Genomic DNA, 24,826 nt, shown 5'->3' on the forward strand with positions numbered 1-24,826 from the left:
AATTGCACCAGGTAGGACTTTCTGCTACCGAGCAGAAATCTGACAATTAATTGTTGAAAGACTGCTGAAACTCCTCAAAAATTGAGGGGATTTGCTCACTGGTAGAGAGAAGGCGGCTGGTGCACTTGCCAGAGCTCAGTGATGTCATGCTGACATCAGCATGATGTCATTTTTGACTTGAACAACTCAAACCTGCTGATCCTTCTAATTTAAAATGCCATGAACCTGGCTCTGATACCAAGTTCAAAAAACAGAGAATTTACAGAAAAAAGGTTTATAAGACATGAAGAAGAATTGGAGAAAGACTGTAGGTTGAAGCATATTTTTGCTTCTGACCTACTGCTCTATTTATAATAGTTGCAGGGGAGATAATACAGCTGTAGAACCAGAATATTCTGTCAATCTTCCTAATCAGCTCGTTACAATCAGCTAATCAATAACCCTAAATCAAGTAATCAATCAGCTGCCAATCAATCCAAATCAAAATCCCAAATTGTTGGAATTTGAACAAATTAAATAACCTAAGTAGGAATACCTTAGGTAGAATTGGAGACTAACAAAGCACTTCTTTTCTCACGTTTTATTGAGTTTAGAATGAGTATTTATATATGAGCTAGGCCACGGTTTGGTCCTAAAATACTGGGATAGGATACAAAATACTAGTTAAAAGATGTTACAAGACAGATAGGGTAGGATTTAAACTCAAGTGGTAGTTTTATCCTATTTTTATGGAACCACTTTATCTTTATCTTCTCATCTCCTCAAACCACTTTATCTCTATCTTCTTATCTCCTCTTTATCTTCTCATCTTTCTTATCTCTTTAGTTTCAAATACTCCTTATCATCTCATCTCCTTTCAGCTTTTATTCAAACACACACACAGCCACATATCACCTCTGTATCTTCATTTTATCTTCCTTCAACAGAATTCAGAAAGGAATCCTGCCGATTTCATGGAGATCTTATTAGGAAAGTCCTACTTTAGAAAGTTACCATGCTTAATGATTGTTAGCTGTCATTCTCCAATCAGTCCTCCTGTAATTAAGTAGTCCTACTATAGGTAGTACAGCTGTATATATCAATTGTATCAATTAGTCCTATGATTTAGGAGGCTAAATATAGGAAGGTCTGCTGTGTATATTGATTGACTGTTGAATAAAATTACCAGAGAATCTCTCTATGTAATTCTCTGTTCATGGTATCAGAGCCATCTATTCTTGTGGCTGAAATTTTTTTCATCCTTACCCTTCAAACCTTAGAGTTCTAAGTCATAAGGCATGGCCGAAAATCAATCAGCAGTGACAACTAGTGAATCATCTACCATTAATTCCATTCCAGTTAGAGATACACCGATGCTTGCTGCTCCAGTAACCCTTGACAACCATTCTCTCCAAATGACTCAGCACATACTAAATGGAACCAGCTTTAGAGAATAATGGTCTGAATCAGTTTTGATGACTTGGCAAATGAAAGGTTGGGTATCTTACAGGAGCGACACCTATGTTTGATATTGAAGTAGCCACCTACAGTATTTGGGACATTGAGAACTGTCAAGAAAAGAATAAAAAACCTGACTTATCATTAAGATGCAGCACAAGCTGTAAATTTATACAGCATAGGCACAGCCTGCCTTATGCAGATTTAGGAAACTATACAGCCTATCTTATGCAGATTTAGGAAACTACCAAATCTAGAAAGAAATAAAAGGAAGGCTACAACAACCGAATATAGAAAGAAATATACAAAAAAGATACAAGACATAATATACAATCAAATCTCTTAAATAAGGAAAGCAAAGTAATTAAATAAATCTTTCATGGACTCCCGTGGATATGAAACAATATGAATCAGCCTCATAAGGAATATGAATCAGCCACATCTTCTAACACTCCCCCTCAAGATGGAGTGTGGATGTCATACATTCCCATCTTGTATAGAAGCTTGTGAAATATGCTACCCGAAACCCCTTTAGTAAATAGATCAGCAAGTTGTTCGCCAGTAGGAACAAATGGAGTACAAATCAAGCCACCTTCAAGTTGCGCTTTAATGAAATGTCGATCAACTTCAATACGTTTAGTCCTATCATGTTGGACGGGGTTATGGGAAATATTAATAGCAGATTTGTTGTCACAATATAACCGCATAGGAGCTGTCCAACAGATCTGTAAATCTGCCAAGATTATTTTGGGCCACAACAACTCACAAATCCCCAAAGCCATAGATCTAAATTCAGCCTCCGCACTAGATCTAGCCACCACATTTTGCTTCTTACTTCTCCATGTGATAAGATTACCACCAAGAAACGTACAATAACCCGAGGTTGACCGTCTATCAACAAGGGATCCAGCATAATCTGCATCAGTGTATGTTTCCACAGACATGTGACCACCTTTTTTAAATAAAATGCCTTTATCGGGACTGCCTTTAAGATAATGAAGAATACGGTGTACAGCCTTAAGATGACTTTCTTTGGGGTTATGCATAAATTGACTAGCTACGCCCACGGCATAGGCAATGTCTGGCCTTGTATGAGAAAGATATATGAGCCTCCCCACTAATCGTTGGTAGGATGCTCGATCAACAGCCCCTTCTTCGAGGTCAGCACCAATACGATGATTTTGTTCAATTGGAGTATCAATTACTCTACAGCCCAACATACCAGTTTCCTGTAGAAGATCCAGCACATATTTTTGTTATGAAATAAAGATACCCTCCTTAGATCGAGCCACCTCAATACCCAAAAAATATTTTAGATTGCCTAGCTCTTTTATTTCAAACTCGTGAATCAAGCATTTTTTCAAGGCATCAATACCGTCTTTATCATCTCCTGTCACAATGATATCATCAACATATACTAATAGAGCAGTGAGTTTACCCGTTTTAGAATGATGAATAAAAAGAGTATGATCTCCTTGACTTTGTTTATAGCCCAAACCAAGCATCACCTTTGTAAATCTCCCAAACCAAGCCCTGAGAGACTGTTTCAGCCCATATAGGGCTTTCTTCAATTGGCATACAACATTTTAGTCAATCCAAAACCAGGAGGAACTTCCATATAAATTTCTTCTTCTAAATCCCCATGTAAAAAAGCATTTTTAACATCAAATTGATACAATGGCCAGTCCAACATAGCTGCTAAAGACAACAAAATTCTGACAGTATTCATTTTTGCGACGGGAGCAAACGTCTCAATGTAGTCCACATCATATGTTTGTGTATAACCCTTGGCCACTAACCTAGCTTTGTACCTTTCAAGAGAGCCATCTGATTTATATTTCACTGTAAATACCCACCTACATCCAACAGTTTTCTTTCCTTTAGGTAGCTGGACCAAATCCTAGGTTTGATTCTTTTCAAGAGCAGTCATCTCCACCTTCATGGCCTCCTTCCAATTATCATTACTTAAAGCTTCAGATAGATTTTTTGGGATAGGGATGGAATTAAGGTTGGTCAAGAAGGCCTTGTGTGTCGGAGACAATTTAGAATAACTAAGGAATAGATGTAGGGGATGTTGAGTGCAGGCTCGGGTTTCTTTTCTCAAGGCAATTGGGATGTCCAGGTCATCCAAAAGTGGGTTAGATGGCTGGGTGTTGCTTGAAATAGGTTCTGGTATAGCAGTAGAGACTGTAGGTTGAAGTAAATTAGGACTCTTGGGTGAATCAGGCTGAGGGCTGCACTAATTTACACAAGGATTAGATGATTCAGCATGCTTAGAGATAAAATTAGGACCTTTTCTCCTTGAATAGACTTGCAGTGGGTGAGAAGAAGAGTGAACATTCTCTCTTGGAACCAGATTTAAGAAATCTTGAGGATGATTTGAAGGAGAAGAAGAAATTGGAAAATTTGAGAAATAGAATTCCCTTGACTGTTCATCCAATGAATTGGTCTCCCCCTTAATATCAGTCATATCAAAATATGATTGGTCCTCCACAAAGCTTACATCAGCCGAAACAAACAGCTTCTTGGATGGAGGATGGAAACACTTATAACCTTTTTGAGTGGAGGAATATCCAACAAAGACACACTTAAGGGCTCTAGGAACCAATTTCCCTCTATGAGGAGAATGATTATGAACAAAAACCAAACAACCAAACACTCTTGGGCAAAGATTTGTTGGAATAAATTCTGGGAATGCCTTAGCAAGAAGCTGAAGAGGACTTTGGAGGTCAAGATTCCTAGAAGGAAGCCTATTGGTGAGATATGTGGCTGTCAAGACAGCTTCTCCCCAATAGCGTTTAGGCACATTATTGTGAAATAACAAGGATCTTGTAACTGCCAACAAATGTCCATTCTTCTTCTCAGCTACTCTATTTTGTTGAGGGGTATAAATACAAGAAGACTCATGAATTATACCATCTCTTGAAAGAAAAGAGATAGAGTTTGGTTGAAAAAATCTTTGGCATTGTCAGCTCTCATTCTTTTAATTCCAATACCAAATTGATTCTTAATCATGGTATAGAAATTAGGAAAAATGGTGCATACTTCTGATTTGTTCTTTAGAAGATACAACCACACAACCCGGGTACAATCATCCACAAACAATACAAACCATCGAGCACTCGAAATACTAGGAATAGAAGAAGGACCCCAAATGTCACTGTGAATTAAGTTGAAAGGAAGAGCACATCGAGTATTATTAAGAGGAAATGAAACTCTTTTATGCTTAGCAAATTGACAAACATCACAATGTAAATCACTATTATCTAATCCATTGAACAAAGAGGGATACATAGACCGAAGAACTATAAAGGATGGATGTCCTAGGCGAAAATGATGAAGCCATAAAACATCCTTATTGGATTTAGCTAAAAAAGATATAGGAGAAAAATGTTTTCTCTCACTCAGCCCACTAGACTCTTCAAGGTAGTACAACCCCTCCTTCACCTTAGCATGCCCAATCTTCTTCCTTGTGTCCTTTTCCTGAAATTCACAAAAATTTGGATAGAAGATGACACGACAATTAGTGTTTGGGTCAATTTTTTAATAGAGATGAGATTGGTGTAGAGTTTTGGGACATGGAGAACATCTTTTAGAATTAGGTAATTGTTAACAAGGATATCCCCTATTCCAGCAACAGTAGTTAGAGATCCATCAGCCAACACAATCTTTTTAGTACTGGGGCATGGTTTGTAGTTTAGAAATTTGTGTGAAGAATGGGTCATGTGGTCGGTTGCACCAGAATCAAGTATTCAGTGTGATTTAAAACCTAAATCTGAAGCATTTAAGCAACAAGAATTGAAAGTAATACCTGTGAAGACAAGATTTGAAGCACTAACACCTTGCTCTTTTTCAAGAGATCCCAATAGGTTCCTTAACTTCTCAATCTCCTCCTGTTTGAGCCCCATCAATCCTATTTCTTTGCCTTTTATATGCTCTTGGTCACTGTAGTTGGTCATATGAGATGGCTGTTGACCATTGGCAGTGTAGGCCTGAACCTTAGCCTTAAGTTGTTGTCCTCCTTTTGTTGGCTTCCCATGAAGCTTCCAACATTTATCAACTGTATGCCTTGGCTTCTTACAGAAAGTGCACCACAAACTATCTTTGTTTGTGGTCCAGCTTGCATCCATGAATCTTTTATCTTCTTTAATCCCTCTTTCACGTCCAGCTCCTTTTAGAGTCAATAGAGCTGAATTCTCCAAGTGACTATGCTCTAACATAACTCCTCTTCGATCTTCTTCTGCACGTACAATAGAAATTACTTCATTTAAGGAGGGTAGATCAGGCTTACCAAGAATCTGAATTCTAACAGCATCATATTCTAAATTTAGTCCAGCCAAGAAATCATATATTCGCTCTTTCTCTACAAATCTCTTTTGGACTGCTGCATCTTCATTGCATTTCATTTGGATGCACTGATAGTGATCCAATTCTTGCCACAAGGTTTGCAACAAGTTGGAATATTCAGTGATAGACCGATTCCCTTGCTTGGTTGCTGCTGCCTTGGTTCTAAGTTCATAAATCTGAGCGGCATCACGTACCTTCGAATAGGTAATCTCCACCGCCTCCCATATCTCCCTTGCCGTTGTTAAGAACAAAACGGTATCGCTAATCTCCAGATTCATGGAGTTCCATAGCCAAGACATGACTAATGAATCTTCTTCATCCCATGCACCATATATAGGATCAGTCTCCTGCGGTCCAGATCCCTCCAAATGACTCAATTTTCCCTTGCCTTTCAAGAAAGTCTTGATAAGTTGGGACCACTTGAGGTAGTTCTTGCCATTCAACCTATAGGCTGCTTGGACAATCGGAAGTTCTCCTCCAATACTATGACTGATCGAAAGTTCCCTCCCAGTGCCTTGACTAGAATTTTCTGTAACATCAGTCATGCCTACTGGTTTTTCAGTTTTGGCCGCCATGCTTTACAATCTCGACAGGCCTAGGACTAATCCTAAGGCTCTGATACCATGTCAAGAAAAGAATAAAAAACCTGACTTATCATTAAGATACAGCACAAGCTGTAAATTTATACAGCATAGGCACAGCCTGCCTTATGCAGATTTAGGAAACTATACAGCCTATCTTATGCAGATTTAGGAAACTACCAAATCTAGGAAATACCAAATCTAGAAAGAAATAAAAGGAAGGCTACAACAACCGAATATAGAAAGAAATATACAAAAAAGATACAAGACATAATATACAATCAAATATCTTAAATAAGGAAAGCAAAGTAATTAAATAAATCTCTCATGGACTCCCCTGGATATGAAACAATATGAATCTGCCTCATAAGGAATATGAATCAGCTACATCTTCTAACAAGAACTCCATTGTCATGGCTTGGTTAATCAACTCGATGGAGCCCAAGATCAGGAGGATATATCTCTTCTACAAAACAGTTAAAGCAATTTGGGAAGTTGTGCAAGAGATTCTCTCCAACATGGAGAATACTCCATAATGCTTTGAGATTAGATCTGTAATCTGAACAACATGACAAGGTAATCTCTCAGTCATTGAGTATTATAATGTTTTGATTGATTTGTGGTAGGAAATGGATTTGTTCTATGAGATTAGTTGGGAATGCCCTGATGATGGAGTAAAGTATAATAAGATGTTGGAAAAGGAACGAGCCTTTGACTTCTTCCACGGTCTCAACATCGAATTGGATGAAGTTCAAGGTAGGCTACTTGGTGCTAAACCTTTTCATCCATTCAAGAAGTCTTTGTAGAAGTTAGGTGAGAGGAAATTTGAAAGAAGGTAATGCTAAATCCATCATTGTATTCTAACAATGATGCGAGCTCTCAAAATTTAGCTCTTGCTATTGCAAAAAGAAAGGCTACTACCTTATCACGTGGTGAGAAACAAAAGGACATAGTGGTTTGATTACTACAACAAGCTATATCATACAAGAGACTTGTTGGAAGATCTATGGTAAACCAGCAAATTGAAAACCTCAAAGTCAAAGTCAACTCAATCCGCTTATATGGCAGATTTAGAAATTGAGAAGTCCGTCGATCTGACTTTATCTGCAGATCAGTTGGAACTCTTGCATCAATTACTAAATCGGATGAAGCTATCAAAAATGTCTGATCTTATAGTGACTCCTAAACCAACATCATCTCTTGCCAAAAAAGGTACTACAAAACAATCCCTACTTTCTCAAAAACCTACTACAAATTCTTGGATTGTAGATATAGGTGCCTTGGATCACATGATAGGTTTAGTGTATGCCTTTTCGACCTATGAGGCATGTGATTGGGATATAATAGTCTCAATGGTTGATGGTGTAGTATCTCTAGCTATACGGCAATGATCAATTTATTTGGTAGAATTAGACTTGAAATCTCTTTTACATGTGCCAAAATTGAAATGCAATTTATTCTCTGTGAGTAAGCTAACTAGAGACATAAATTGTATGGTGACATTTTTCCCATCTCACTATGAATTTTTGGACCTGTCTTTGGGGAAGAATATTGGCAATACTGAGGAGAAGGATGACCTTTATTACATTTTAGGATCTTGCAATCCCTCTAGATTTAGCTTACAAAATAAATCTTCTTTTCTTGCTATTTTAGATTCTAAGAGTTATGGCATAAGCATTTAGGGCATCCTAGTTTTAGCTATCTTAAAGAATTGTATTCTCCCCTCTTTATCAATAAAAAGCAAATTTCTTTTCATTGTGAGTAATGTATTGTTGCTAATTAGTCTCAACAATCTCACCCTGATCATTCTTACAAACCTTCCAAACCATTCTATTTGATTCATAGTAACATTTGGGGATTGGCAAGAACGCCTAGCCTAACCACCACTCGTTGGTTTATCACTTTCATAGATAATCATTCAAGGACTTGTTGGGTATTCATTATGAAAGAAAAATCTGAAGCTAGTTGTCATAGGCCGAGGGTATATGAGACATTAGAATAGCTTGGGGGGTAGTATTGTAACTGTGGGTAGAGGAATAATTCAAATTCCTCAAGTAGGCGCGCGCTGGGCAGTTAGTTACTGCCGCGCCCACTTGCATCTTACTTAAATAAGAGCTGGTCGAGGATGGGGAAATCATGCGAGGATTATTCCACAATTTCCTTTCCCTCCCTTTCTCTAGTTTGTTCTCGGTTCTCTCTCTCTAATTCTAAAACTTGCTCTCCCTATTTTTCCCTTCTCAATCGTTTTCTCGCCTGCGTTTCCTCCTCAATTCGGGAGGAATTCTTTTGTCAGATCAGAGCCTAACATTTGGTATCAGAGCCAAGACCTGGAGAGGTAATGGCAGATGGAACGCGCGCTAAACAATTGGAGAGCCGGCTGGATGCAATCGAAATTGGATTGCGTCACCACCAGGAGCAGGTGGACGAGAGGCTGGAGACGATGGAATTGGGAATAAGGCACGCGCAAGAGGAGATCCACAGGAGTAGATCGGAATACACGGAATCGCTGGATCGCGCGGTGAATGGCATCCGGGAAGAATTCGCGGGACTCAGCCAACAGCTCACGGCCGCCTTGAACATGTTTGCAAGGCAACCGAACGTCAGCTTGTCAACGGATTTCCCTCCCAGACCGCCTTTCGCACCAATCTCGACTTCCCCGCGTTTCATCCAAGACAACCGGATCCCAGAGGTGGTGGAGATCCAGTTGAATTCGGCGAAGGTATGAATTACCGGGTCCAGGGGGGAACCAATCCATCCCATCTTGGTCCACGAATGGAGATTCCCGTCTTCGATCATGAAAGGATGAGATGGTGGGTACGCAGGTGTGAACGGGTATTCTACCAGTATCGCGTAGCTGAAGGGGATAAGGTATGTTTGGCTGCTGCCTACTTAGACGATGTAGCGGATGCGTGGTTCCAAACGTGAAGCCATGGAAGAGGGGATTTGAGTTGGCCAGAGTTTGTTAGTCAGTTGTGTCGAAGGTTTGGGGAAAAAAACCGGTTGGATGTCATTGAGTTGTTCAATAAATTGAAACAAAAAGGCCCGGTGGAGGACTATCAAACCAGATTTGAGGAATTGAGGGCCTTACTATCATTGTCTCATCCATATTTGGATGATGAGTATTTTGTCTCGAGCTTTATCAGCGGTTTGGAGGAGCTAATTAGGCCTACGGTTAAGATGTTGTTCCCCACCACAGTGGCCCAAGCAGCTGAACAAGCTTGCCTGCATGAGCTGTCGATGGAGGCCTTTGCCAGGAGGCATAGGCTGTCATCCAAAACCAATCGAGAGGATCACAATGTGGGAACGTATACTAGGGGTAACACATTTTATGGGCAGAGAGGGGGATCCTTGGGAAGGACCAGTCAGCCTACCGTACCGCCCAAGAATTTATCGGTAAACCAGAAGAGACAATTAGGTTTATGTTTCTGCTGTGGAGAGAAGTATGGGCCGGGCCATCAATGCAAGAAACTTCTCCTCACCATGGAGGGACAGGAAGAAGGAGAAAACGAGGAAGCAGGAACAGAGGAGGAGGAGGATAAGTTGGAAGGGAATGAAGGAGGTGAAATCTCCATGCATGCTCTCCAAGGACAGGCAGCTGGTAGAGTCATTAAGGTGAAGGGAATGGTCCGCAAAAGAAGCCTAGTGGTGTTGATTGACAGTGGCAGCACTCATAGTTTCCTTGATGAAACCACTGCCTACAGCTTGCAATGCAATCTTCAGGAAACACCCCCTCTCTCAGTACTAATAGCCAACGGAACTAAAATGGTCAGTCAATTAAGGTGCAGGGGATTCAAATGGGTAATGAGTGGGCAAGAGTTCTCGGCTGATCTGCGGATACTCAAACTGGGAGGGTGTCATGTGGTGTTGGGGGTTGATTGGATGAAAACCGTGAGTCCATTGGTGTTTGATTTCAACACTTTGAAGGTCACATTTAACTGGGAAGGGCAACAAGTAACCCTTCACAGTAGTCAGGAAGTGGGAGAATGTAAGGTGGTGTCGGGGAAGAGAATCCAAAAATTGTTGGATCAAGGGAGTACCACCGTGGGACAACTACACTCCATCTACGCTGTGGAGGTCGGGAAAACGCTGGCAGGAAGTCCACCACATGTTCCTCACAGTGACAAGTTGTTGTTAACCTTGAATGGCCAGGTACACACTCTTAGTCCTATTCACGATCTATTAACGGAATTTGAGGATCTGTTTGCCACTCCCCAGTCCCTTCCACCCCATTGAATACTTGACCACTCCATTCACCTTAAACCCAACAGTGAACCGGTTAACTTGAAGGCCTATCGATACTCCCCCATACAAAAGGCAGAAATAGAGAAACTGATACACGAAATGCTAACCAAAAACCTTGTACAACCTAGCCAAAGCCCCTATGCTTCACCAGTCCTCTTAGTAAAGAAAAAGGATGGATCGTGGAGGTTTTGTGTGGATTATAGGCAGCTTAACTCCCTACCAATCAAGAACCAATTCCCTATTCCCATCATTGAAGACCTGCTGGATGAATTAACTGGAGCATCCATATTTTCTAAACTAGACTTAACCTCCGGTTACCATCAAATCCGCATGAATCCCCTAGACTACCCTAAGACCGCTTTTAGAACCCATCAAGGGCATTACGAATTCTTGGTAATGCCCTTTGGCTTAACCAATGCTCCAGCCACATTCCAAGCATTGATGAACCACATTTTTGCTCCATATTTGCGCAAATTTATCTTGGTATTCTTTGATGATATCCTCATATATAGCTCCACCCTAGCACAACACCTCACCCACCTAAAACTGGCATTTCAGATCCTTAGATTTCATAAACTATATGTGAAGAGGACTAAATGCTCATTTGCAGAAGAAAAGGTGGAGTACTTGGGCCATATTATTTCAGGACAGGGGGTGAGCACCGATCCACACAAAATTGAAGTGATGAAGAATTGGCCAAGACCAAAGACATTAAAGGAGCTTAGGGGTTTCCTAGGCCTAACTGGATATTACAGAAGATTTATAAGAGGTTATGGGGTGATAAGCAAGGCACTGACTAATCTCTTGAAGAAGAACAGTTTCCATTGGGGCCCGGAAGTAGAGGAATCTTTTGAATCTCTCAAGGCAGCCATGACTCAGGCTCCAACATTGGCCCTACCAGATTTTTCTAAGGAATTTATCCTAGAAACGGATGCATGTGATACTGGAGTAGGGGCTATGCTTAGCCAAGAAGGATGACCTGTGGCTTACCTAAGTCAATCATTGGCTCCACGTCACCTGGGTCTCAGCATCTATGACAAAGAGCTACTGGCCGTTCTAATGGCGGTGGAAAAATGGAGGTATTACTTGGAGGGCAAGAGATTCACCATTAAAACTGACCACGAGAGCCTCAAATTCCTATCTCACCAACAAGTACATAATCAGTTACAGCGGAAAGGAATTACAAAACTCATGGGCTTTGACTTCGTCATCCTTTACCGGCAAGGGAAAGAGAACAGAGCAGCTGATGCTCTGTCTAGAAGGGAGGGCTCAGCCTCTTGCTGTGCCATTTCAGCATTAGTTCCGGATTGGGTGCAGGAAATTGCCCACAACTACGACCAGACTCCGTGGATCCAGGATTTACTCACCAAGCTGGCTGGCAGTACCACGTCTGATCCAAACTATCAGTTAAAAGGGGGACTTCTGAGATTTCAAAACAGAGTAATTATTGGGGATGACACTCAGTTGAAACAAAAGATCCTACAGAGCTTGCATGACTCGCCCATTGGGGGTCACTCCGGGCTCAACGTCACCTACCAGCGGGTCAGACAACTCTTCTACTGGAAGGGGCTAAAACGAGACGTGAACAGGTTTGTGATGACATGCAGTACATGTCAGAGGTGCAAACATGAACAAATACCCTACCCGGGCCTCCTTCAACCGCTGGAAATTCCTTCACAAGCTTGGGAATTGATTTCGATGGACTTCGTGGAAGGGTTACCAAAATCTGAGGGTGCAGACACTCTATTAGTGGTAGTAGACAAACTAACCAAATTCAGCCACTTCCTTACCTTGGCCCATCCGTTCACAGCAGCTGAAGTAGCTAGGAAATTGATGGATACGGTCTTTAAGATTCATGGTTTACCCAAGGCGGTGGTGTTTGCTCGTGACAAGGTCTTCACCAGCCAATTCTGGAAGACTTTAGTTTAGGGGTTGGGCATCAAACTACACCTATCTTCGGCTTACCATCCTGAAACAGATGGACAGACCGAAAGAGTTAACCAGTGCTTGGAAACCTATCTACGATGTCTTTGTATCTCCAAACCTCGCAGCTGGAGTCGTTGGGTAGCCTTGGCACAGTGGTGGTATAACACCAATTACCATATAGCACACAAACGAACCCCATTTGAAGCTCTGTTCGGGTATTTACCTCCTATTATTCCGGCAGTAATGCAGTACTCCCCCACCGAAACCGTGGCCGACCTCTACCTGAAGGAAAGGCAAGAAGCTCTCCACACAATCAAGCAAGAATTGACCCTAGCTAGCTAGCGCATGAAATAGCCGGCTGATAAGCATAGAACAGAAAGGCAGTTTGAAGGAGAAGAGGTCTATCTCAAGGTCAAAAGATTCCAACAGCACTTGTTTTGCAAATGACCAACATCTAAACTCAACCCCAAGTTCTACGGACCATTCAAAATTCTAGCTAAGGTGGGACCGGTGGCTTATCGCCTGCAGCTGCCGGACGGAGTGGGATTGCACCCCATCTTCCACGTCTCGCTCTTAAAAAAATCAATTAGACCTACGGAGCTCACCAACAACACACTACCCGCCCCGCTGGAGACCATAGAAGACATCGGAGAACCCTTGGCAGTGTTGGACAAACGTGTCATATACACTGATACTGCTCCAGTGACTCAAGTTCTAGTCCAGTGGTCACACCTCCACCCGGACAACACGACATGGGAGTATCTTCCCGACCTCCTATAGCGATTTCCAAGAAGTTCCGGCCTCCTCTAATTTCTTGAGGTCAAGAAATACTTTAAGGGGGGGGGGGGGGGGGGGGGGGTGCAATTGTCATAGGCCGAGGGTATATGAGACATTAGAATAGCTTGGGGGCAGTATTGTAACTGTAGGTAGAGGAATAATTCAAATTCCTCAAGTAGGCGCGCGCTGGGCAGTTAGTTACTGCCGCGCCCACTTGTATCTTGCTTAAATAAGAGCTGGTCGAGGATGGGGAAATCATGTGAGGATTATTCCACAATTTCCTTTCCCTCCCTTTCTCTAGTTTGTTCTCGGTTCTCTCTCTCTAATTCTAGAACTCGCTCTCCCTATTTTTCCCTTCTCAATCGTTTTCCCGCCTGCATTTCCTCCTCAATTCGGGAGGAATTCTTTTGTCAGATCAGAGCCTGACACTAGTGTAGTCTTCAAAAAAATTCATAAAATGGTGCTTAATGTGTTTCAATCCTCAATCCATGTTCTTCCTTCAGATAATAGCTGAGAGTATTTCGCGAATGAGTTCAATCATTATCTAGCCGAATAAGGAATAATTCACTAAAGTTCTTGCCCTTACAACCCTCAAGAAAATAGGGTGCTAGAATAATACACCAATCGATGATGATCCCACAGTTGACCTTGCAACAACATTGTCTTGAACAGTTGAACCAACATTTGAATGAGGATAAAGCATTTGAGGCTGTGAAATCTACTTTGGCATCACCAGGCCATGATGCCTTCTTAGCTAGGGGAAACTTTGCTATTTTAAATGACTTTAGCCCCACAATTGAGGAAGGATGTCAACTTTGAATAGGGGAGCAAGCAAGATAAAGCAATTGAAACTGTGAAATCTACTTTGGCTTTATCCTAGATCATGATGCCTCCATAGCTAGGAAAACCTTTCTACTTTACATTACTTAACCTTGTGTTCCATTTTAGCTTTTGCTTATTTAAGATGATAGAAGCATTGAAAGGCTGGTCTATTATATAAAACAGAGGTATCTATGGATGGAGGCTAAATACTCACTTGTAGAGTGACACTGTTGTTAAATACCTCCTCTCTAAGTCTGCAGGCAAGCCGCTAGATGGCAGTTGTTGTTAGAGTATGAAATTTTTTAATGCAGCAGGTACTGAAAAGTCAAGGTGGCAGTTGTTAGAGTATGAAATTGTTTAATGCAGCAGGTGCTGAGAAGTCAAGGTTTGGCTAATCTGCTGGCCTACTTTTCCTAAGGGGGTTTATGAGCCATTGTTGGAGGAGCTTCCAGGTGAAGGCTTTCAAGCTGCAGTAACAGATGCTGAGGAATGGACCCTTAATTTTGATGGTTTAGCCATTGTCAAGGGAGGGGCAGCAGGAGTCATGTTAATAGGCCAAATGGGGAAAAGATCTACTTATGTTGTAAGTTGGAGGGAGGGAGAGCAATAATAGTGTTAACAAGCCAAATGGGGAGATGATTGATCAACTTATATGTGAATTTTGCACTGCCCTAACAATATAGTGGAGTATGTTGCTCTTTATTGGGGTTGCTAGTGGTGAGAAGTGTGGGAGCAGCTTCCATATGCATAAGATGGGATTCCAAGCTAGCTATAAAGGTGCTAGTTTGGCATCTCATTGTGCCATTTACAGAACTTTCTGTGTAAGTTTGTTCGAATCAAATTCCAATACTTGACGTGCTCAAGGCAACTATTGCCTGGATCCTTTTCAAAATAAGGCCAAAACTTTGGGAAGTTGAAGTTTTTTTTTTTTTTTTTTTTTCATTTTTTTAATTTTGTATCTTACAGAGTTCCCTTTGTGGGCTCACCAGATTTTTGTTTTTGCTCTCTCTCTCTCTCTCATGCACACACTATTTGTTTGTTAGCGAGTGTGTAGCTCAAAATGGAATTTTGTATCATCTGTATGACTTCTTAGTGAAGTTTCTGCTGTTCTAAAAATTACCCCACTACAGTAACCACTGCTTATTCTGTGCTTTTATCACTGTTCTGAAAATGGAATACTTACGGTCTGTTCAGTTATAGAAAATATTTTCTAATTTTTCGTACATTTTGTGTTTCAAAAACCAATAACATTCATTTCTAGAAAATTTAGAAAGCCTCTTTTTGATATTTTCCAATTCATAGTATAATGTTGAAAAGTTAGAAAATTGAGTTTTCTGTTTTCTAATTGGAGATTCAATCATTAAATAGAAAACTAGAGTTAGAAAACTAGAAAATGTTTTCTACAACTGAACAGGCCCTTAAGAATTCAATCCATGTGCAGAAAGACTCTTGGAATAGCAACTGTTGTTACTGCAATGCTGGGATTGTCACTACTTCTTTTGTTGGGGGTGCTTCATTGGGATGATTGCTTGAGTGAAAAGACAGCATGGGATACCATGGTTTGGCTTGCAGTCCTAATAGGCATGGCAGGACAACTGACAACCCTCGGTGTTGTGCCTTGGATATCTGATGGTGTGGCCAAATTCCTTAAATCTCTGTCAGTGGGTTGGCCAGCTGCTCTTTGTATCCTTCAGGCTGCATATTTCTTCATTCACTATCTATTTGCAAGTCAAACTGCCCATGTCGGAGCTTTGTACCCTGCATTTCTTGCAATGCACCTGGCTTCAAAAGTCCCTGGTTTATTAGCTGCACTAGCGTTGGCCTATAATACTAATTTATTTGGTGCATTAACGCATTATAGCAGTGCCCAGGCTGCAGTATATTATGGAGGTATCTCTTTTCCTGCTCTATGGAATACAATTTTCTTTTTCTTCCTTTTTTTAGAAGTGCAGTTTATGTGAATTTAGTTCTATTTCATTTGAACTTCTTGTTCAGGTAAGTGTGTAGTGTAATGTTTGTTTAGAAGTGCAAAACATGTAGGTTTCTTGAATATGTTTATGTTCATCTTTGTGTTTCCTTTCTCTTTGAAATATTTTTTTGCTCTAGTATTGTCCACTTGCTATAAGAATGCTCGTACCACCTCTTGGCTTGTGGGAATTCTCTACCTGAACACCTTGCTGTTGGCTATCTGGAGCTGTGCTTTTAGTATTCTAGTTGGCTCCAATGGCTTTAATTAGTATTACAGCAACTCCGATGGCTCCTATTGTTTTTACAATATAAGCTGAGGTAGAGCCTATGATCTCCTCTCCTTAGGACCTTTAGGTCTTTACAGAATGGAGAATGGATCAAAGGGTTCACCAAGGAAAGATCCTCTACTCTGGAGGATCCTTATGGTTCATAGAGAGATGGTCTAGAAAATGAAAAAAATGTGTACATATTGTACTCTACTTATGCCTTAGGGGTCAGGTTGCATGAATTTCACAATCCAGACATGGGTGTCACTCCTGTGCTGCTGGTGCCATTCCTCCACTACTGATGTGTGGTCATCTCATTATGGAGTTAAAGTACACAATTTATGATCATGTCCTTTGAACGTCAAGTTTTTGCCCTGATACCACCACCATGCATGTAAGAGAGAAACCCTAGGGCAGTGGCGGAGCCAAGAAAAAATTTTAGTCCGGGCCAAATTATAATTATTTATAATAATATATATAAAAAATCAAAAAGTCAGCTGGGGCCAAGGCCCCAGCTGCCCAAGGCGTGGCTCCGCCACTGCCCTAGGGCATAGAGTCTTAGAGATCGAGGATAGAGAGAAAACTTATGTGCTAAAGTTTTACTTTCTGTAAAAACAACCTCTTGAATACATTACGCAAGTTGTATATATATACAACTTTATAACGGAAAGAAATAACTCCTGCCTCAAATACAAACTAACACAACAGTAACATAAAATAGAACGAAACAAAAGTAAAATAGAATAAAATGCTATCTGAACGTCACATTCTCTTCAACACTCCCCTTCAAATCATGCTCCTCCAGCGGCTCTTTAAGACAAGGATTTCTGTGAAATGCTGTCATTGCTGTACACCTTTGTTCACCTGCACTAACAGGGGACCAAGCAAGCCTGAGTTTGCTGCATAACATCTGAAATTTGTCTCTAGGCAAACTCTTGGTTAGGATATTAGCTACTTGTTCAGATGTAGGGACATATCGGATTTCTACTTCACCCTTTTCCCTAACAAAATGCACATCAACACCAACATGCTTCATTCTTGAGTGAAAAATAGGATTCTCAGCCATGCTTTTGGCTGCTAAATTATCACACCAGAGAACTGGAGTGGTAACATTCGGATAGCCCAACTCCACAAACAAAGATTTAAGCCATAGAAGTTCCATCACGCCCAAAGCAACAGATCTATACTCAGGTTCCCCTATAGAATGTGCAACCATTGACTGCTTTTTAGAGCCCCAAACAATAAGGTTTTGACCAAGATAAACACAAAACCCACTAGTACTCCTTCTAGTGACCTTGCACCCAGCATGATCAACATCGGTAAAAATTGTTAGACTCAAATTTCTAGGTGTGGAGGAGAAAAACAAACCAAGATCAGCTGTCCCCTTTATATATCGAAGCAACCTCTTGCAAGCTAACTAGTGTTGACTCTTAGGTTTGGAGGAAAACTAACTCAACTTGTTAATAGTAAAGGCAATATCAGGTCTTGTATATGCCAAGTATTGTATAGAGCCTATAATAGTTCGATAGAGAGCTAGATTAAGAAGATCTTCTCCTTCATCCGTTAATGAAAGTCCAATATTCATAGGAGTGTCACACGGGTTACAGTCCTCCATACCAGCCTTCTTTAACAAATCCACAACATATTTGGTTTGAGTAAGATAAAGACCACCTGTATTCCTGTAGGCTTCAAATCCTAGGAAATAGTTGACAGCTCCTAGAGTTTTTAAAGCAAATTGATAATCAAGATCATGAATACAAGCCTTAAGAGCAGCTGAACTAGAGCCAATAAGAAGTATATCATCTACATATACAAGCACAAACAACACATAATCAGTTGTTCGCTTTATGAACAAAGAAGCATCTGCAACTGTTCGAACAAAACCCCAGCTAATTAAGGCTTCTTTCAGCTTATTATACCAAGCTCGAGGAGCATGTTTCAATCCATATAAAGACTTTATCAAACGGCAAACATGAGTTGGTTTTGAAACACTCACAAACCCTTCTTACAAAAGGTACACTGTGGACGTGAGCGATTATTATTGCGTCCTCTATTTCCTCCAACGGTGGAAGCCTGAGATACATGAGCTAAAGATTCAGCTGGAGGAACAACATGAGAAGAAGAAGACATACCATGTGCACCTGTCATATTCAACAACCTTTTGAAAGAGTCCTTCATGGTAGGGTTAGCGGAGTTGGTCAAGATTTGATGTCTGATGGCGTCAAACTCTAGTTTTAGACCGAAGAGAGCAATAACCATAAAAAGCTTCTCTCGTTGAGCAATCTGTTCGGTACGGGTCGTAGTAAGAGGAAGAAGGGTATCAAATTCTTGCATGAGAGCCCGAACCTGCCCTAGATAAGATTCCATGGACGACTCCTGCTTGAGATTCTTGATATTAGAGATCACAGTGTACAAACATTGGATGTCGTTTGTATAACACTCTTTAGCTTCCTTCCACATATCAACACAAGTTTCAAAGGGGCAAAAGAGCTGCATGATGGATGGATCAATAGACTGCCATAGGAGGCTACATAACTAGGCATCAACTTGTTCCCATCTCGCCTGATTAGCTTCTGACACACTTTCAGCCTTCGTGGTAAGATGATCTGCTTGACCTTGCCCTTTAAACCACATTTTGACAGAGGCTACCCATAAGAGATAATTGACAGACTCTATCAACTTGATAGTGGTAATATTGGTTGTCCCAAAATTGGAGATAGCAAAAGATTGAGAGACAGTAAGGGCAACGGCAGAAACCTCATCACTGAAGTCAAACATGACGAGGACTTTGACACCAGAAATAGCTTTAGGGTTCGTCGGTGGTCAGATCTGGAGAATCTGGCAAAAGAAGATCGGCGGACGCGCCGACGCGTGGAGGCGGAGGCAACGCATGGTGGTGGCGCGTGGCTGGTCCAGCAATGACGATTCTTCGGTGGTCAGCCGATCTGGAGGCGGTGAACTCGATTGTAGTGGCGATGTGGTGAGGTTGTGGTCGGACAATGGGGTTTAGGTATGGGCAGTGACGGTTAGGGTTTAAAAGTAGCTAGAAAACGATACACATCGACGGCTAGGGTTTTTTGTCTTACCAGTGGCTCTAATACCATGTGAGAAAATAATTAGGAGAAATAAAACTTAAGAGACCAGCCTCTCTTAGTTTGTTATTTATAATTAGCATAATGGGCCTTAAATATATGGACTTAATCTAATTACAAATAAAACACATATAATAATTATAATATATAATAATAATTTTAACAACCATCATTACATGCCTGGCTTTTTGCCATCCTAGAAATTGCTTCTAACACAGGCTGAGCTGAATTGGTTGGTTTGTTTCTTCTTTATAGCTTGCTTTCTCTTTTTTTCCCATCTTTCATTTTGAAAGTCAGTTATCCAAGACTTGCTATTACAGAATTTCTTTGGTAAGTAAACTGCTATTGTTAGAGATTCTGAAAGGTGACAATTTCTTCTTTTGATGATTGACAAATGTGTTGCTGAGATTTTGTTTATTGGATATCTTTTGCTTTCTACAATTTTGAACACCAGGGATTCGTTGAGATTGTATTCTGAGCTGCAAGAATTTTATATGTGGCTTTGCATGGGTATTGCTAGATTCAATTTCCTAAGCTAATTTTGGCTAAAAAGATTTTGGTTCTACTTTTTCAAGTTTCCTTCATATTCTTGTGTGTTATATCCTTTTGATTTCCTTATTTCCTGCAGTATCACTTATGCCTCTTGCTTCTCTTTTTCTTAATTAGCGAACTTCTGTTCTTCATGCTTCAAAAAATCCAGTAATGCTATGTTAAACATCGAATCACACCTTTTTGTTGATCTCTAGCTATTTCATGGCATTTAGTCTCTTGACTTGTTCTCCCCACCCCGTTGGTTTATAATTTTGTCAAATATCAAATTGATAGACTGGTTCAAGGGCCTTTGGACCTGGGACTGGGGACTGGTTTGTACTAGATTTTTTTTTTTGAAACTAGTAACATCTTCAATCGTTTTGGCTCAAGCATATAAAATCTGGTAGGTCTGTATTTCAACAGACACTTGTACTTTTATGACTTTCTTTTTTATTTTTCAGCGATCAGGATGTGCTCAACTCACAAGGAAAATCTTGCATGAAATCCTGAAAGCATAAGTTACATCTAGTACTCCTGAGGTTTGGCAAAAAACACACAAAACCCCGAGTTATCGAAATGGGACAATGACCTCCCTACCATTAGAAACTGGGGTAAAAAGACTATTTTAATAACCCCCCCCCCCCCCCCCCCCCCTCCTCTTCTCATCAAAGATCCATGACCGAACTGGCCATGGCTCTCTCTCTCTCTCTCTCAATCCCATGGCAGTGGGACTCTATTAGGCATGCTACATAGTGTTTATGTGCGTATATGTTCCCACCTTTTCTTGCCTTGTTGCAATTTCTAGTCTCCATATCTCTTTCCCACACGATTCTGGCTTGTCTCTGCAATTTTCCCCACAAAAGGTAGAAACTTGCTGAGTCTCTCCTTGCACTCATCTTTCAATCTGGGCATGCTTTTGCTTCTAGTTTCACCCTTTCATTGTGCTTATGGGATTTCTGTAACATGGGTTTGTCCCCTTTTTACTTTTTTTGATTTTATGTTTTTTTGGGAAAAGTTCTGTTGAAGCTGGAGGAGAAAATCACTCTGGCCTATCGTCCAGTGAAATCTTGTCACTTGGCTTGGCAATCTTGACTGATCACAACTAAAATTTCATCCAATGTGAACTGATATTTTCAAGAAATATCCCTTTGGTTTTGTATTTTAAATGCTCCTGTTCTATTCTGTAAAGAAATTGTAGTAACCTATACGCCTACAATGTCAAAATTCAATTGCTTCTCTGTACTGGTTGGCAGGAAGAAAAATGGCAATGTGAACCATTTGTGTGTAGTTGTGTGTGTTTTGTTTGATAGTAACCCCATCTCTCTCTCTCTCTCTCTCTCTCTCTCTCTCTCTCGGTGAGTTTCAGCGGAAGAGAGGGGAGGAGAGATAGAGAGATAAAAAGGGAATTTCTGGCATTTTCAAATATTAGGGATTGTTCTTTTTGTGTTTCAGTTTTGAGTTTTGAGTTTTGAATTCATTTTTAGTTTTGTATTTTGAGTGTCTGTTTTGAGATTGTTGAAAATGTGTTTTTTTTGTCTGTAGCGTTTTTTGTGTTTTAAAAATTTTGAGTGTGTTTATGATGCAAACAATCAAAACGACGTTTTATTGTTTCGAATTTTCTTTACAATTTTTTTTTTTAAAATACATTTTTAAAAATATGAAGATAAATACATTTTTACTGTTTTGAAAAACTAAAAATAGTTTTGAAAACAAAAAAGAGAATAGCTGCTTTTTCATGATAGGCGGAAAAGTGGTGCATAGTTAATAAAGTCAAAAGGAGGTTTGGGAGGTCACTGTAATCTCTAATAACTCAGGGGTCTTGTATTTTTTTTTTTTTCCAAACCTTAGGATGTTGAGTGTAATTTACCTATCTTGAAAAGTGATTTACATCCAATGAATCAATGTAGCAAAAGTGAAAATAGGCCTATTTCTTTTTTCTGTTTTTGGGGGGTGGGGGGTGGGGGAGAGGAGGCGCTAAGAAATATTTTGTAGTTTTCATTAACTTTTTAAGAATTGCATACATGTGATATATTATTAATCGTATAGATTCTTTTATTTGTATCCCATTGTTCAAAGGATGAAACTTAGAATTGATATGGAGGATGTGTGATCAAAGACTTCAAAGGTTCAGATATATTCTGATTGCCAGGAATTTGGCTTAAGTAGTAATTTTTGGTCTGTTCAAAACTAGTGATGCACAGAATCTTATCATTAGAAATGCTTACCTTTGCAGTCATTTCCTGGATATGGGACTGATAGGTATTTGTGCCTGATTGTTCTGACAGGTGGTTATGTAAAGCTTCCTGCTTTTTTTCGACTGGGAATTTCAATGGCCCTGATCAACATAGTTACATGGGGGTTAGTTGGAACTCCTTGGTGGAAGATTTTGGGGCTTTATTAATGTTGATTATGAAAGTAAAATGTAATTTCCTATGTTTTATGTATTTTCTTGTTAGCGCATTGAGCTCATGTATGATGATCTTCCTCCCCGCTAACAAGAAAAGAAAAAGAAGGAAATGGAAATTGCAATTTCAGTTCAATTTCAATTAAATTGGCGAGAGAGAGAGAGAATTGTATTACTTTCAACTGTAAAAAACACTATTATTTATGATGATCTCTTGTATTCATGTCAACATATTTATTGTTTAAAGTCTTAAAAACGCTCTATTTCGCTAGTGTTATTTTTTAGTCCATACAGTAAAACCTTAAAGCTCTTAAGATTTTGTTTTTGATTTTTGTTATTTGGATTATTCTCTTGAGCAAAGATCCGTCAAGGTCATTCCTGCCATGAAATAGACAATAGGGCTGGATGAAGTTTTGATCTTAAAGAGGGTTGAAAGCAGAGTACCAGAATTGTGTTGTGCATCTTTCATTGGGAGCCAGTTTTCTTAACAATATCACCTCTGGTCTAGCACTTTAGAAAAGGCTGGTGCATAAGAATCTGCCTGATATTTTATTTTTTAACCAAGTCCATGCAAGTGGACAAATTTCGACTTCACATGTCTGTTAGACAAGGAGATAAAAGACAGATGATAATATGAAATACACATTGAAAATGGTAATATGCATGAAAATACATCTCTATAACCACCCAGTTGCTTCGATACAACGCCCTACTCGACGTTGTATGATGTAATAGCTTGAAGAACCGTCCAAAAGGAAAGGCCAATTTCCTGTAAGACCTTGATATCTCCAGTCTATACGCAAACGACTTTACCCTTCATTTCATGGTCCGGCAGTGATTATGTAACTAGTGGAAGAGTGTGGTGGGGAGTCGGTTGGCTCCTCGACAAGTCAATGACAGGCTTTATTGACTTGACCGTAACCGTGGGTTAATTCACAGTTCATCTTCATATAATGGGGGGGGGGGGGGGGGGGGGGGGGGTGTCGGTTGGCTCCTCGACAAGTCAATGACAGGCTTTATTGACTTGACCTGACCGTAACCGTGGGTTAATTCACAGTTAATCTACATTTAATGGGGCTTCTAATGATTTTGATTAACATGTCATTGGTTGAGGGCAGCATAACCCGTACTTTCTAGGAACACCAGGGTATTGCCTTAGGAGAAATTAATGGGTTGAATCTCTGGTTTAGTGTCAGCTAAGTCAGTTGCTTTAATTTCTCTGCTTGAAATGGTATTGTTTAGGAGAATGTAATGATCTTTAATCTCTTTTGTTGATACTTGATAAGTGCAGTTGCCTGAATTGTTTCTTGAATTTGGAAGGATGTTTTTATAACCAAGAAGTAATCCTCGAGGACACTGTACAGTTTCTAGATAAGCTTATAAGCCCAGGCTCTGAAACACTTGTGTACGTACCTGAACTGAAGCTCTCTTGATTTTCTTTTTCATATATATACAATATATATGTTGCTGTGGAACACTTAAAAAGCCAATTTCATGATTAAAGGAGGTGAAAGAAACAAAGTCCTGAGCAAGATTCTACTTTCCCATGCTTTTCAACATGGCCTTGGACAGCACTCACAAAATAGAAAAAAGTAGGCCAAAAAGAAAAGCTGCCTACCATTAAGGGGTCTACACCCTAAAAAGCCAACCCACCAAACCAAATCTTTTCCCCATTTGTTGCTTTTGATTCTTTAAAATTTTTCCTTCCTTTTGTACCATTGTTGGATTCTACGACTCCCAGGCCCCAGAAGCTTACCCCAAACAAAAAGATCAATCTCTTTCCTGCTCCTCCAAATCACGTGGCAGCTTATGACAACTGTTCTCATTTCTCTTTCCCACTTTTTACTTACAACACCTGAATTTAAACTAAGGTCTCTCCTGTATCCACCTCTCTGCAAATATGACCTTCCAGTAAGATGTTGTAGAGAAGGGAGGTTGGGTTTGATGAGGGCGATGGAGCAATTTTAAGGGTAGGATTAGGTCTCTCCAGCCTGCTTTTGTGGGCGAAAATATCGAAGCAAAAGCATGGAGAAAAAATGGAGCTGTAGCCTGCATGCATGTCCCATTAGTGGCCACAAATTCAACTTTCCGACCATGTCAAAATCTGCTGCCTACTTTGTCTTTGCACGCTTTATCTAAGGAGCCTTGCTTGAGATTGGAGTCTTAATCAACAGAGATTAGTAGATAGCATGAAAGTCAAGCAAGTTGGACCATTGGATGGTAATTCTTGTCGAGACCTTGTCATTGTGGGCCCTAATTAAGCTAGCTGCATATAGGGGTAAAGAAATAAACCGGGGGGGGTGATTTTTCATGGCAATCTTTGGTTAAAGATCTTAATCCCCTAATTTTCGATTCACTTCAAAGTGTTACGTGAAATAAAATTGATCATCTCTAATTTAAAAATTAAGACCAAATATACTCAAAAGTACTAGG

The 24,826-nt window shown here is 40.2% G+C and overlaps 1 protein-coding gene across 3 annotated transcripts in view; it reads left to right on the plus strand.

Annotated features, from left to right (window-relative positions):
- Nucleotides 1–22,697, plus strand: part of LOC127803423 (dicarboxylate transporter 2.1, chloroplastic-like) — a 79,955-nt gene extending 57,258 nt beyond the window's left edge. Inside the window, exons 4-5 of one of the 3 annotated variants that reach the window (XM_052339630.1) lie at nt 15,574–16,022; nt 22,275–22,685. In XM_052339630.1, the coding sequence (XP_052195590.1) occupies nt 15,574–16,022; nt 22,275–22,390 (565 nt within the window). In that variant the 3' untranslated portion in view covers nt 22,391–22,685. Of the gene's footprint in view, nt 1–15,573; nt 16,023–22,274 lie in introns of all 3 variants that reach the window. The other 2 variants (XM_052339631.1, XM_052339632.1) reach the window with 2 other exon arrangements.
- The last annotated feature ends 2,129 nt before the right edge of the window (nt 22,698–24,826 follow it).

This window comes from Diospyros lotus, chromosome 6, assembly GCF_014633365.1.
Source record: "Diospyros lotus cultivar Yz01 chromosome 6, ASM1463336v1, whole genome shotgun sequence".
Classification (NCBI taxonomy): domain Eukaryota; kingdom Viridiplantae; phylum Streptophyta; class Magnoliopsida; order Ericales; family Ebenaceae; genus Diospyros; species Diospyros lotus.